Below are 16,897 nucleotides of genomic sequence, written 5' to 3' on the forward strand. Positions count from 1 at the left end.
ATCGTGTTCTAAAGACTTTCGTTTTCTGTAAAGTGTTCTAAAGAATAGGTTTTGCCTGTTCAGATTTTTTGCATTCTTCTTAGCCATGGTTTTGATGTTGTTAGTATTATAGCAGTTGAGTCATATAATGTCATTTCAAAATTTGTAAAATTTCATATGACAAAATAACTGTATACAACTTTCAAAAATGTTTATCAATACATATAATATACAAACAACGAAGCAGTTTTCTTAGCAAATGTTATATTGCCATCATATCTATTATGTGCTTCACATGTATAATATCCGGTATTATTACGAATGCAGTAATCAAATTTCAAAAGTGACTTTGTATGTATCTTTTCCCCTGCCAAATTTACAAAAAAATAATCAACAAAAAAGACACATGACAGACATGAACCAACGACAACCACTGAACTACAAGCCCCCGACCCTGACAGGTAGACAAATAATTTGGCGGGTCCAAACATGTATGCTAGCGCTCAACCCACCCCCCCCCCCCCCCCCCCCCACACCCCTTTTCCAACCCAAACCTGGGACAGCAGTGGAAAAACACAAGAACAAACTATAAAAATCAGTCGAAAAGGCTTAATTTATCAGATCGACACAAAGCAGAAAAGCTTCAAACACAAACACAGACAGGACGTGGCAGGGTATCCATCAATCCCTCATCCACCAAAAACAAAAAGAACACATAGCAGAGATCAGGGAGAACTTGCAGTTACTGACTGCTAGTTCAAAGCCAATAACAACTTATAAAAAGTAATCATATATATAAGACTAAAATATAAATCACTACTTATCCAACTTCGAATGGAATTAGTGTAAAGACTCACTAATTAGTCAGAGAAAAACAAGACCTTCTGCAATGCCAAAATAAAGGATCGACAGATTGTAGTACCGTTAAGTGCATATATGTATAACAAAATCATTAGTATGATTGCTTATGATATAATTTACACATAAAAGATTCAATTTCAAACATTATTCTGCACCAAATGTCTTATTTGAATAATACGACATATCTTACCTTGTGTACTTAATTTATTCACTTCATAGAAGAGTCTTGTTGTACCAAATGTATTTTGGATAAGTAAAACGTATTCACCAACTAAAGATGATCTGATTGACAAATTAGCAATATATCCATCACACTCAATGTTTTTATTATAAAGAATAAGTTCAATCGTCTTTCTATCTAGCATTTGCAACCGGTCTGTTGAGTTCGTAAGTGTCTGGTTTGATTGCCGCCATGTAAGAAGCACCTCTGTAGTGGAGTAAAATGTCGCAGAAAGGATTGTTTGTTGTTCCCGAATTACGCCCGACGAGATTATCACTGGGGAAGCTCAAATAAAAGAAAAACCAAAACGGTGTATATAATCTGGTATCATTGCAAATGTTGCAAAATTGATCGCTTTTCAATAATTTTGTAAGCCAAGTAGTTAAAGCGTGCATCACATACATACTTTTATAATTACTTTGTGTAAACAACTACAGTATTTTTTTCATGCAATTGTAATTTGGTTTTTATTTTCATTTTTTGTATTTTATTTTTTTCTGTTGAGCATAGCTAAAGTTTTTGATAAGGCTTATAGTTTTTTGCACATCCTTCATTTACGGATATCTTAATATCTTAAGATCAAGTATATAGGAAGTCTCTGCTTTGAGATACAAAAACATTGATTCTATGTAACTTATGAAATCATGGCTATGCAAATAGCAATATGAGGGTTGCGCGGATAGTGTTGGCGCTCTTTATTTTTTTCCCCATGATGGTTTTCTACCTTCAAGACTGCATAAAAGTTAGGGTCAAACATACAATGTTGCGACTTGATGTGTGAAACATTTTCCCCATATAAGTTTTTCTTAATATAACGGTTACCACATTCCAAGGAAGTAAATGGGAAAAGTCTCTTTGAGTTAGACTTTTGCATTATGACCGGCATTTATGCAATGAATTTTAAATGACAAAATGTTAAATCTCCATCACGAGTAATAGTAGCTTTATGTAAAAGAAAATAACCAGTTTGTGTCTTAATTCAATGATCAGTCAAATTTCCACAAAATACTATTCTTTACTTTTTAAGGTATATGATATATGTAAAACAAGTCTAATATTAAAGGGATGGTGACTGGCCTTGATTTTTAAACTTGACCGTAACTGGAGATAGTAATCAAGATTTTGCGCTGAGCTTTGCTCTTAAGCATTGATTTTGAAAAATTGTTTCCATCAAATTAAAGAGCAGTATTAAGAACCATTTCCGGCTCCAATTTTCTCATTCTTGTTTCTGTTTATGTGCTTAGCCCATGACAAGGTTTGGTTTTCGGGGGAAATAGATGATGCAGTTGGTCTAAGAGGGGTTTTTCTAAAAAGGTTGTATCCGTCCGATAATGTACACCAAATCACATTCTTATGTTTTTATACATTGAAGTAAGCTGTGCCCTAGTGTTGTTAAAAGATCATGAAATAAAACAATATCGCAGACCTACCATTAACAACAAGAACAATAGTCTTATTTGCAACTAGAGCTGTGTCTCCATATTTATTCCATGCAGCACACATGTATTCTCCGGCATTATAGTAACTGCACGTGTCAACCTCTAAAATCGATTTCATTTCTTGCACGGATCCATTTAAACTGCGAACAAATGTCCCATTGAAATAGTGTATCCATGGGTTAAACCCGTATACAGGGAGTACTGTATCAATATTACACGACAATGTAACTGATGAATTGTAGCATGTAACTGTTTTTTCAGACTTTATAATCGGTGGACCTGTAAAAGACTGCTTGGTAAGAAAGAACATGGAAAAAAATCCGTACCGGTTCCTAAATACCTAATTAAAACATGTGTTTTGCATTCCTCTTATACAGCATACGCCAAGTATTTTGTTCAAGGAGGAATTCGAAGGTAAACAATTATGCATGGTATAAAATAAACATTTATAATTGTAAGAGGTATGAATAATTTGTCAAATCACGTACATTACATCACCAAAGCGTTAAATAAATTTAATACACACCATAAGTTTATTTCACATTTTTGAACCATTGTAGTTGGCATTTATTCTATAGATTCGTAGTTAGGGGCCTCGGTTGCCGAGTGGTCTAAGTAGTTACTACTGTAATCACTAGCCAGTCAACACTGAGGTTGTGAGTTCGAACCCCGTTCGTGTGGGTGTACTCGACTCCAATCTTGACTAGGATTGTCAGTTTTCCTATCGAAGGTTGATGCTTTTCTCTGGACACTACGGCTTCCTCCAACAATAAAAAATGGCCGCCACGAAATAGCCCAAAAGCGGTGCTAAAAATGGCGTTGAAACACCAAATATCAAATCAAATCAAATAGTCTGGTCTAATAAATGAAAACAACTTAGCATTTATTGTGACATCTCACTGATTGTATACCCAACACGAGAAACACGACGGGTGCAACTAGATGTCCAAGATACGCCTAACCGTTCAGAGTACCAGAGACCCGCAATTTTTGATAGAGTTCGTGTTCGTAAGACTTTGGTTTTCTGTAAGGTGTTCTGAAGAATAGTGTTTGCGTTTTCGGATTTTTCTTCTTCTTGGTCATGTTTTTGGTTTTGTTAGTACGATAGCAGTTGAAACATATAATGTCGTCACACAATTTGAACAATTTCATTTGACAAAATCACTGTTTGACAAAAAACTTCCAAATATGTTTATCAGTACGTACCATATACAATCAACGAAACAGTTTTATTTGCAAAGGTTAAGTTGCCTTCATATCTATTATATGCTTCACATGTATAATCTCCGGTATCATCACGACTGCAGGAATTAAATTTCAAAATTGACATTGTATGCATCTTTTCCCCTTCTAAATGTCGAATAAGTGTGCCATGTCTGGAATGTATCCAATTGTTAAATCCGAATAAAGGAAATCCGGTATGGATAACGCAGTACAAAGTAATTGTAGAGTAGCTTTCACATGTTGCTGCCTTGCTAATGTCTATGATTGGTTTTCCTTAAAAAGCAGATTTCAAGAATTGATTTTTACAACAAATCATTTGTTTAGTATTAAGAACAGTGGATACTTCACTTACAATTATCACTTTTATTCATCTCAGAATTGTCAAATTTAATGTCAAAAACGAACTTTGTTGTATGTTTTGTCTCGTTTTATTACAATATAATAGAATACTAAGATGATCATTACTATTCTATTTTGTAAGTAATGATTGCAGATAAGTTTACTAGTGGTAATCGATCTTGAAACTAATATTACAAAAGACAATATAGAGCTCGCCTTCTAAATATATTCTGTAACATTTTAATTATAAGGTTATATCAATATAAAGTGTAGATCGGTAAATGGTCTTAAATGAGTGGCCATTGTTCCCATTCTACGAAAATAACTTGAAAAATACCACTACGTGTTAAGAAAAGAGAGTAGACTAAATATCTGACATCAAATTATTGATTGACGATGACTTGATATACTGACGCATATATTTGTTATATTTTTTTTCTGAAATGAACAATGTCTAGAAAACGTATTGATGACAATTAATGAAACACCAATGAAATATCATTTAAAACAACCAAAGCGTTTTCCAAAAAAAAAAATCAGACGTATCAACTCATTGAAGACAGTGCAGATCATTATGTAACAAACTGCTTCTATAATAATATGGTTTACTAATAAAAGCTATTAAAGTAATATAAATGATTAAGCGTGTAATAGTTTCTTGTTACCTTACATTTTAGATTTGCAATTTGATAAGTGATAGCATATATGTGACCAGCCATAAGATTTTCAGGGTTATGGAGGTATCAGGATCAAAATGAAAATCAATGCCAAGAAAGAGAGTACCAAGATATATAATAAACCATCAAGGAGCTGTGTATTATTTAATATGTTTTTTAATGTTCATCTCTTCTTTGATTGTGAATATATATTGTACATGTATCTTGACAAAGTGATCAAATCAAATATCTGTTAATGCAGAGTTAGATGAAAAGTCAAACAGCATGATCAATAATAGTCGGGCATGTAGGTGAAAGGCATGTAAAAAAAAAAAACTTTCAACAGCACATACTTGTTTATGTACTTCTAATACAATCACTAAAAAATAACAACAACAAAAAATAAGAATAATCATGGAACGAGACACTATTGGGGTCCTCATGGACAGGTACATCTTGCTTTATTTACATGTACCGGTATATACACTGTGAAATAATGCGATTTACTTCCAAAAACTTAGTGTTCATGCTGCAATCTGTTTCGGAAAAAATTATAATAATATTTCGCAATGGTGATATAATTTAAACCATTTTGTATAATCTAAATCATATTAATTATTCAAAAGAAAGTGATTTACGCAATGAAATCTAAAATATCAATTGTGCAAATTAAGAACGCGATACTAAACGGGGTTTTAACCTAAATCATTAATTTTTCGTAGAAGATCCACTTGTTTTGTATGTCTACATATAAAATTCAAATTTCCCCATGTCATTAAAAACGAAACTTTAGTTTACCGCATAATATAATTGGACATTCAAAAACAGGTGCCCCAAATACGTTACGCGACGTTACGTCGACGTGTTCTCATTACGACGTTGACCGCCATAAGCCCGGAAATATCATGGCAGGTCACCTATATCCAAGGTCACTTAGGTCATCCAAAAGTTTTTCATAATAATCATTATGTATTGCTGAGTATAAATAACAGATTTCATTATATTAAAACGAGGTACAAATAACGGTTTTGATGATGGCAATATACTCACTACTGATTGCTAGTGAAATTTCAGAATTTCCTCTTATTCCGTCTACATTTATACAACATCTGCAGGTTTCGCCATCATGAATCAACTGTATATTGCGCGTTATAACAGAAGAATATTTTGTTGATTTAGATCCAAAAAAACTTCTGCTTTGGGGTTCTCTTTTTCCAAGACAATCCCATTCAAATGTTATGTTGGTCGACAAGGTATCCACCATGCAGGTAAATGCAACATTGCTGCCAGATGGAAATGGCAATCCAGGCTCTGTAGTAATTGAAGGACCTGTGAAGTCTAACAAAAAATAGCGTGTAACTTTAGTAATGAGTAAATGATGCATATCCTAGTATTGCTATACAAAAGTTCAATTTTACAAGTTATGCAATGACGTCATATGGGATGTTAATATCTTAGTACGAGGACAAATGAGATAGAAGTCGATTTGCTCAATTTACTTCCATTTTGTCGTCATTGGGGAGGTCTGGATTTATTTTCGTCTGACAAAGTATAAAACAATTTTGACTTGGGTTTTCAATTTTCACCCTTCTTCCTTAATTATTTTTTTTCTTTGGCTCTTGAGCATACGTTTGTCATACACTTATCCGGGAAGTACCTTTAAACCGATAATTTACTCGTAAGAAATACTCTTATCCTGGAAATTTCAATTTTATGAAGTGATATGTCTAAAAATATCAATAAGCAGTTCTTTTATTTGAGATGGTAAATCATATTGATAAATTGTCATTTTTATGTATATTTAAAATTTTGTTATCTTTTCATTGAACTAATACTGATATAAGAATATAATCTGTCGAGATCTAAAATAATGTCTCCCCTGTATATGTTATCCTTAAGAAAAAAGTAAAATAGGAACCAGCTCACATTCGCGGTATTTTCGAAGTAAATATGGGTTGGGGATTGATAATTTTGTTAATAAGTACTTTTGTTCAAAATATATATATCGAATAAATTAAATAAAAAAAATACGGAATTGACAATACACTAGACATCACTTGTGGATAAGAGAATATTTTGTGCATACGTTTATAACCTAAAAAAAGGACGAATTAATTAGCAAATCTAACATAAGTGATCCTATACTACCTTTCATTCGATGAATTAAAACGTGTCTGGGGGCAGTGATTTTAAATCTTAAATGAACTACACGAACATTATCCCAAACCAAATATGAATATTACTGATACAGCAGAAACTCACAGTATTCAAGTATTTTTTAACCCCTTCTTTTGTTGTTATGTAAAGGTGAAGGAAGAGCCACTAACGACCTTATAACCTAGCACCGCGTTTCGAACAGAGGTTGTCATCAGATGTAAATGTACACCCTTTGCGTTCCAAAACGTTCTAACAGGTGTCAAGTTCATAATTATACGATTTATTTGTATAAATTATATGCTATTACTTACAGTCGTCGGACATGCCGTATAAAACTTTTGAAATATTCTTTGTAATGCTTATTTATCTGTATAAAATTTTCAATTCAATTCATCGACTAATTTTCCACGACTTTTAAGCAATAATGCCAGTGAATAGTATAAGTATATACATTATTTTATTTCAAGATATACCGAGTAAAAAAAGTTTAGCAACATATATCTTATCAAAAAATCTTTTAAAATGACAATTTACAAAGTTGCGGAAATAAATTTTCAATAAATATTTTTGTTCATTAAAAATTCCGTCTTTTGGCTGATTTTTTTGGTTACGATAGTTTGTTTATTGTTATGTTTAGAAGAATAATTAATTTTTGAATATGGTATTAAAATTATTTGATGCTAAACTTTTTTTTTCTCAGTTTATATCCTAAAATTGATTGTTTTTAATGATGAAATCGAAAGGATATTGAATATGAATTCGAGATATAAAATCATAACGGTGAGTGTTTTTATTGCTGTTCTAAGTCTCAAAGTCATAGCGAGTCATTCAACATTAGCAAAAATTTGCTTCTGAATGGTTTGCATGTTTATATGGTAAATTACAAAATTATCAGCAAACTTTATTACGGTAGAACGGAAACGAGTCGTTTACTGACTTTAAAAGCTACTTTTTTCATGTTGGATATATTACATTCCTGTTCCTGATATTAAAAAAAAGTGGAAAGACAGACGTATATGTACGGATCATCTGAAAGTTGGTGGCGTAACCTGTATATGTACAAATGTACGTTAAATTTTGTCTTTTATATACCGGTAAAACGGAATCGAACCGATAACTTTTGATAAAGGTCTTTCTTTGTCTGTATGCTATTAAGCATTCCTATAATTACTGAAAGAAAGACATCTTTTGTTATGTATTTAGGACCTCCTAAAATATACGTTGAATTCAACTGATCGTAATCACGGATTAAAATACTTATCAAGCATTGCATAATCCTTTATCACGAATTTTTGAGCAATTTGCACAGAATATAAGAAACAATACTGTGTCATTTTGAAAATACAGGGGATACAACTGATAGCACCACGTCTACTATCCACTTTCTCTGCAACAAATGCTCAATTTCATAACATATTTCCTGGATAAGAGTACCGGCATATAAAAGAAAACTGTAGGCTTCATTTTTCAGACTATTAATGGTAAACTCTAAACATGCTTACATTCTGTATATGCCTGTCCCAAATCAGGAGCCTATATAAAGGAGCTGTATATGACATATGTTTTTCGTTCATTGTTTTGTACATAAATCAGGCCTTTAGTTTTCTCGTTTGAATTGTTTTACATTTGCCATTTCGGGGCCTTTCATAGCTGACTATGTGGTATGGGTTTTGCTCATAATTGAAGGCCGTACGGTGACCTATAGTTGATAACTTCTATGTCATTTGGTCTTCTTGGACAATATATTATTTGTTTTTTGGTAACTTTCTTTAACAAAATTTTTATCGAAATTTGACCTAGAGTAGAGATAAAGTGCACATAATTAAATGATTAGATGTAAGAACTTATCGACCCTTTTACCAGCCGATCTGTAGCGATAGAGTTATCGACCCTTATTGTGACTTGTATAGCTGTATATTTTGTTCAATGTGTTGTATTTTTGCATGTCTTGAAAACAATTTGGAGGTACATGTATATAGGACATATCCTGTCCAAACGACTGTCGGTTCAAATGGTTATTATTTTATGTCTATATGTGTAAATATATGATGTTAGCAGTCTCCCTCCTCAGATCAATGTTTATTTTTGAAAAGAAAGAAAACACAATCGAAAGCATCGCAGCTACCCTCTTTTCACTGCAACATACTTTTTAAATAAATATTGCCGAGATAAGAATATTGACATGAGAAATTGCAGACTACAGCGAGATCAATTTAGATGAAGAAGATATAATCTAAATAAGTTTAGCATAGTCCTATCATTATATGAGTTAGTGTTTCTTAATTAATAAAATTAATAAAATGATTTGAGAGTAGTATCCACAGAGAATGAATATTCAAACGTTTTCTATTAATACAGTCTTAATTTGTCAGATAAAGCTGTATACTATTTAATAAGTTTTAGAGTATCTCTATATAGTGAGTCGTCTCTTTGGGTCTGAGAGTTTGGCAGGGGCGGAGGAATTGCATTTTTTATAGTTTTGAAAAAACAACCAGCTGTTGGTCAAATTTCCGTCAAATGAGTACTCACTCTTATTTCCAGAGTATTGAAATAGAGTAGAACATTACATTATATTCAGAAGCAGCTATTTAGTCTGTTATTTTGTATTTCCGAGAGAAATTATTTTCCCTGCATGTTTCGAGTAAGATTTTTTCTTCATCAAACTAACATTGCAAGGTATCTAAAATTCACTAGTGTCTCATAAGAGCATGAATAGCTCACATGTCAAAAATATATTTTACATTGATGATCATTTGTTCCGACCCATCTTTTATTGTTATCGAAAAAGTGTACGATGACGGCGACGCTCACAAGCCGAGTGATGACAATAGCCATGTTAATATGAGTTAGAGCTCATTTCCTAAAGCTTGTAGATTAAGACTTTGGTTGGCTTGCTTGCTTTGTTTGTCTTAACGTTTGCCTAAGCATTGTAATTAAGATTGACATCTGCAAACAATATCGTTTAAGAGTAATACGTTGCAGTTGTCTCCCTTTACATTTAATATCATTTAACCCTTTACAAATAAGGATTAATTCAATATTTGTGCATTTTATTCCAATTATCATAGTTCTACTCATACGCAAATATTTATTACTTAACTATAAATCATATCAAAAGACCTACTATAAATCATTTTGCTTTGTTGAAAAATATTTTAGAAAAGTTTTGTTTCCTGGTTAAGGGTAATGGATAAAGGTAAATTTTCGGGTTAAGGGTAATTCATGGATAAGTGTATGACATACGGTTAGGAGAGAACTGTGTTGTGTTTTAAGCTCCGACGGCATCAATTGATAATTTGATGGTCGCAAATTAAGTTCCCTGGAAACGCATTTGCGGAGCCCGTAAACGGTAATTTCAAACCGTCAAATCACCAATTGATGCCGTCGGAGCTAAACAAAACAATATTGTTATCTCCATTCTAATGATACTGATAGAAAACAACGTCAAAACATACATTTAAAATCTGTCATACGTCGTCAGCACTTGCGTGTACGTTTTCATAGCATCAATTGCCATGCAAATTAGTGACGTTATCCAATCAAAATGAACGTTACAAACGATTTTGCATTAGAATCTGCAATAATGACAGGTCAGTGTCTAAGCACGACTTTTCCAAATGAATCCCTTGCATAGGTCCCATAAAAGCATACCCATCCTTAATATGCCAAAAGTAAAGTCACCTTTCTTAGTAATCCATAGGTTCACAAATTAAGTGAGTGCAACGTCAATACTAAATATCTTGTTTATTTATTTTAAATGTATACCATAACCTGTCAGTCTATCGTTGTTTAACAAATTTGGAACTTGAATAATTTCCACCCGAAAGTTTGAAGTTATATTTCTACTGAAATAAATACACATTTAATGTTCTTAACTTTTGTAGTTTTATTGACTGCTTCATGTTATCAGTAGTGTTTCGAAAAGTTTACGAACAGTACCATCGCCTAAAATGTCCTAAGTAGATCTGATCATTTTACAAAAAAAAGCTTATCATTAACAATGCACTCAATTGATCATGTTGATGCCAATTGTGATAAAAAGTTTTCCATAAAAAGACTGAATAAAAAAAAAATCATTACACATAAAGTCATTACACGTTACGCACATTATGATGTTGAAATTGTGTCCCAGAGCTGTGCGTTTTATGCATTTTATTTGAAGCCCTTATGGTAATGTCTGCTAAACATTCACCATATATATCAATAGTTTGATATAGTGAAATAGCTATACACAGTGTAATAGTAAGGTTCAACACATTAGTCAAGACATCTCCTTGAAAAATACAAAGTCCCAATAGTTACCAAAATCAATTTATGATTGGCATTATTTCAGTCATATTTGCATTCTGTTTAACTCCCCCTTTTGGATTGATAAACCTGTTGTCCTTATAAATAGCAAATAGCAAAGTTTGATTAAAAAAAAAACAATGACATGTCAAAACGCAACCCACATGTTTGACCTTGACCATCCTAAGACGAATAACAAAAATAAGTCCACAGGTATGGTTTAGAGCATACCGGTTTTTTTTTTCATTTAATGTAGACCTTCCTTGAGCAAACAGGTCCTCAGAGCGAATCACGACAGATATTTTACATTTTAGTGATGTCAAAAAACGGTTTTTTGTTAATTTGTTGGTCACAATAGTTCCAGCAATCATTTACCGACACTTATGCTCCAAAAATGTTCTGTTATACAAAGATGCCAAGGATTATATTGAATTCTTAGAAACAACATGAAAAGCTAGTTATCTAATATTCAAAAATGATGAAAAAATTTTACAATACGTGGTGTATGTAAAAGATTTTATAATGTATATGTTCTGGACTGTCAGATTATTTAGACTAGACACGTACGGTCATGACAATATGTGTATATTCGTATAACCATATTCACATAAACTTGTTTGGTTATAAATGGACCGGACTATTATGGTATTTCGTCCATATAAGTTTTCTTCGTATTTGCATGTAAAACGTTAAGCAATGATCTATTCTGATTTATCAACCTTACGTTGCTTTTTGTTCAGTAAGTAAGGAACCAGACAAGTATGTCCAGGAAACTAAAAACACAATTTAAAAGGGTATATAGTAAGATGCGACAAAAGTAAGATAGAAACAAAACAAACACGTTTTGGACACAGATGATTCTCAAAATATTTCACTGCAACTGCTTATTTATTGCCTTCTCTTGCATCAATTTAAAGTGTTTGATCTTGTTGACTTTTTCGTTCGTTATCGAAACTGTTGACAACTTGTTAAAGTTCATTATCATATATAAAGGTTGACAGATTACCATTCCTAAAAATAATTCTATTACGACCATGTCTAGATATGTTTACTGTTTAGCTTATTAGTTAAATGCAATGTGTTATTTGTCGTTACATTTATAAATCTTATTTCATCATCTGTTTTTTGGTGACAAATCGAACGGTTATCTTTTTTTATAAGATAAATGGCAATAAAGATTAAAGGTTTCAATTCATTGTGTTAATTACCCGGAACATACGCGGTTAGTCAAACCATGTGAGCAAATACGCATATGGTCAAGGCTATACGCGTATGGTTCAAATACCCATATGGGCCAGAACATATTCATTGACGTAAATTAAAATGACATGCTTATTTTACTGAAAACAAACAACTTCGTCTTGGTTGTTTTTCAACTAATAACATGAATAATATGGTAGTACGTTCAAAACATTGATAAAGAGCAAAATCGATTCAGTCACTCACCATTTAAAAGAATTGGCTGAAATTGATTTTTTTTCCAAAACAGCCGATAACAGGTGGAATATGATAACTTTTACAACGGTTCTTCAAAAAGTTGGGATCATTGATCAAAAGCATAACCAAAAACAATAACAGAAAATACTGTACATATTCTGCAATCGTATTACTTTATGTATTCATAAAATAAATCGAATCGAATCAATGATTTGTAAAACTAACTGCATGCATGTATATTTATGAACCAGGTGATTTTACTTGATATCCACATGATCCAGTTAATTTTTTACAGAGATAATTGCCGAAGGTCGAGTAATGTGATACAAGTATCAGTAAAAGTGCATACAAGATAAAGTAGGAGTAAATTAAAAGAAAAAATGATCTGAAAACACAGTTAGTTCTTAGTGCATTTCGTTAAGACAAAAAAACGCAAATTAAAAACAAATCCACCTGCTTTATCAAAAAAATTTTTTTACAGTGAAGTGAACGTCTTTTGAGACATATTATATCAAAAATATAATCTATCGATGTGGAAGGGGGTCTATAATTCAGTCTGAAAGGTTCAGACATACTATTTTGTGACCTTTTAAAACTGTACAAAATCACTACTTTACCTAAAAATGCATGCCTAAATTCTTTTAACATGTAAGTTCATCCCCCTACTAACTATTTTATCCATAAAATATACAGAAAAAAACTCTATACCGGTATTAATGTCATAAAAAACTCATCATAGATTCCAGGATTAAAATTTTATACAGCAGACGCGATTTTCATCTACAAACACTCGTCAGTTAAAAAGCCTATTACGGAGTTGAAGAACGTTGGGGACCAAAAATTCCGAAAGGTTTTGATCAATACTGAACAACTACATTAATCGCTTGTATAGGAATCATTATATATTCATATACTGAGAAGTTTATATAAAGCAATAAAATGACACTATGCTTTTAGAGGACAGATGTTTGGTTTTGCTATATGCATCTTTGAATGTTATATCTTTTCATTCAGATAGCCTTTTATTCATAACTTTTATACTTTTTTGCACCTACTCTTATCTGACAGATAACACACTTCTGCTTACCGATTATTTTCACGCTAATGCTATCTGACAAGAGACCATTTGCTTTAAATGTCATCAAACATATAAAGTTAACCACACCAACATGTTGAACTATTTTGTATGTATGACTGTACCATAAACCTCGGTTTGAGCATTCACATACATCAGGAGTGCATTTTTTTCCTAAAATGCTAGAAAAACAGTCGTCACCTTTCAATGTAATTGTAGTATACGATTTTCCGTCTATTTGAATGCTTGCTGTATTTGCAATAGGTGTGTTGTTTGATGAACAGTTTAGTCTTACATTACCAAAACGCTTTACATGCTGATTTCCTGACAGTTTAACAAAACTTTGTGCTGTGGAACCTACAAACGAAGAAAACCTACTGATAAATGCTAATAAATTAATTGGAAATGATAATTAAGAACAACCGTTGTTGCTGTACGCTCAATATAGAATTCAGTGTCCATTTTCCTATTGTCGTCCTCTACATGAGTTTTGAATTGTTTGCTTTCATTGCATTAAAGATGAGTTATTCCTAATTCAAGATTTATCATCCAGCAAACATTTTGTTATTGCACTTTTTAAAACATTTGGTACGATTCAGAATGTATTAAAACTTGACAAAAGAAGATTTTCAGATAAAAAGTGTGAGTATTGTGTGTATTGTTAAAGGAATCAAATATACCCGTTGCCATTGACGAAATCTACATCGTCTTAATGAGTTAAGTGTTCGCCCCAGTTCAAATGAGGTAGATGTAAGTAATTATAGACAACCGTACGACCTTCCACATTCAGATCAGTCCATACCGTATTGTCGGTTATTTTTACCTATTATGTCTGTTAGTTTTGTTCACAAATCGTTGTCATTATAATGGAATTTGATGCGACTGTTATACAAGTGAGAGCTATGTATAATATCCACAATTTTCTACATTACAAAATGCCTGTACCAAGTCAGGAATATGACAGTTGTTATCCATTATTTTGATGTGTTTGAGCGTTTGATTTTGCCATTTGATTACGGACTTTCCGTTTTGAATTTTCATTGGAGTTCAGTATTTCTGTGATTTTACTTATGTTTATAAAAGTACCCGAAATGAAAAATGAGAACACTGAAGGTCTAATTTATAACAAAACTATTACAAAAGACAAGTATGTGTGTGAGCACTAAACCTCCACCCCATCAAACCTAATTCAGGACATTGCTGTAACAGTACAACATCAGAACAAACTGTAAAAATCAGTTACACTTGGTTTAATACGTTAGCAGCCTATCTAAGGAGATATTACTCAATCACAAATAAGTTAAATAATTGCGTAAAGAGATTTGCCTTACGAAACAGCTCATTCATCTACATGCATTTATATATACCAACACCAGACAAAAGCAATAAAAAATACATCAATTGCTTATATAGACAATGATGGTCGGATAGGAAGTAAAATGTATGACAAACCATATACCATCCGTTCTTGCATATTGGGTACATATTTCTCCAAGTTGGTGCAATATAGCGGACTTGCATTTCATATCATGGCTATCATAGCTACCTTAATAGAAGGCTGCTACTGTAAAATATAATCCAATTGAACGAACAAAGAGTTTCTATTGATAATTTTGAAATCATCTGCGAAAGTGCATTATAATTAGAGAACAGATACCCACATATATTTTACCTTGTCCAAGGCACTTTCCTGTCCTATCGTCCTATATTGCGACATTACTGGATATGACTTGTAGTGGTGTTTCACTTGCCAGCCAATAGCAGCACCAGCGAGCTCTTTTGTGGTGCTTGAATTGTTTTCATTTCTCGAACATGCAAAGAGTCCCGTTGTAGTGTTGGTGCTTTATGATCAGTATTCAATGAAGTATTTGGTGCTCTTGTGTTTGTGATTATCTTTGTTCTTTTGCACTAATAGTGATGTAATGTTTGATGTGAAAGACCAGATAAATGTATTACCTTCTTTTGTAATTTAATTAAAAGGAAATGATCAAAAACTTACTATATCTACATATGTATACATATATATATATATATATATATATGGTCTAATGCATTTTTTATGTATTGTATACAATATGCATATGTGTGTTTTATCCTCCCATCTTTGGTATCACGTAATGCTAGTTTTTTCTTTACGTAATTTAGTATACGAATCAAATACAATGTTAGATGTGAACTGTACTTACATGTCAGCAATGCATCAATCATCAATAAAAAGAAGATTTTGTCCATTTTTTTACAGTGCAAATGCATTTGTACTCATTATATTAATTTTTAATTGACTTTTCAGAAATAAAGTTTCCTGAGGAATAAAACAATTGTTTTATTTTTAACATTATTTCCTGTCATGATGTTTAGCAAATGTAATTGATGATACTAAATTAATCGTTTGTACTTCCTTGAAGTATTACACATGCAATTTGAGGGTTATATACCTTAGAATAAAAACTAAATACGAGCTCGAGGTCAATAGATATAAGAAGATGTGGCATGAGTGCCAATGAGACAACTCTCCATCCAAGTCACAATTTGTAAAAGTTAACCCTTATAGGTCAACGTACGGTCTTCAACACGGAACCCCGGCTCACACCGAACAGTAAGCTATAATGGGCCCCAAAAATTACTAGTATAAAACCATTCAAACGGGAAAACCAACGGTCTAATCTATATAAAAAACGAGAAACGAGAAACACTTATGAACCACATCAACAAACGACAACTACTGAACATCAGATTCCTGACTTAGGACAGGTGCAAACAAATGCAGCGGGTTTAAACGTGTTAATGGTACCAAACCTTCACCCTTTTTCTGAAACAATAGTGTAACATCACAACATAGAAAGACACACTATAAAATATCAACTGAAATAGCTTAACTCAATCAAAGGACATATAACACGAGTGAACACACACTGAACAAATAAATTTGACCTATGATACAATGTAAATACAAAATAAATAAACTAAGGGAATAATAATAAAGGTAAAATGTTATATCGGTATGAAATGTTAAACAATTTAAGAAAAACTATATGCTCGAACAAAAACATCAGCCATTTGCAAAAACTTTTAACACAGGTAAATGAAAATAATTTTGTTGTTAGGTATACGTGTACAATTCCAATAGAGAAAGGAAATATTTTTTCAAAATAAATAATTTTGATGTTCATAGTGCGAAGCGAAAATTTAAAGTAGTACCAAACACTTATCAAAGCTGGTATAT

The 16,897-nt window shown here is 32.3% G+C and overlaps 1 protein-coding gene across 4 annotated transcripts in view; it reads right to left on the reverse strand.

Moving 5' to 3' along the window:
- LOC127718185 (titin-like) overlaps window positions 1-16,241 on the reverse strand; it is a 29,856-nt gene extending 13,615 nt beyond the window's left edge. For 3 of the 4 annotated variants that reach the window (XM_052224150.1, XM_052224151.1, XM_052224148.1), the window contains exons 1-6: window positions 15,861-16,241; window positions 13,687-14,031; window positions 5,769-6,056; window positions 3,706-3,996; window positions 2,491-2,778; window positions 1,031-1,345 (exon numbers count right to left, since the gene is read on the reverse strand). In XM_052224150.1, coding sequence (XP_052080110.1) covers window positions 1,031-1,345; window positions 2,491-2,778; window positions 3,706-3,996; window positions 5,769-6,056; window positions 13,687-14,031; window positions 15,861-15,927 — 1,594 coding nt within the window. In that variant the 5' untranslated portion in view covers window positions 15,928-16,241. Of the gene's footprint in view, window positions 1-1,030; window positions 1,346-2,490; window positions 2,779-3,705; window positions 3,997-5,768; window positions 6,057-13,686; window positions 14,558-15,860 lie in introns of those variants that run through there. The other variant, XM_052224149.1, reaches the window with a different exon arrangement.
- Between the last annotated feature and the right edge of the window lie 656 nt (window positions 16,242-16,897).

The sequence above is a fragment of the Mytilus californianus genome, unplaced genomic scaffold (assembly GCF_021869535.1).
Source record: "Mytilus californianus isolate M0D057914Y unplaced genomic scaffold, xbMytCali1.0.p SCAF_10, whole genome shotgun sequence".
In the NCBI taxonomy this organism is placed as follows: domain Eukaryota; kingdom Metazoa; phylum Mollusca; class Bivalvia; order Mytilida; family Mytilidae; genus Mytilus; species Mytilus californianus.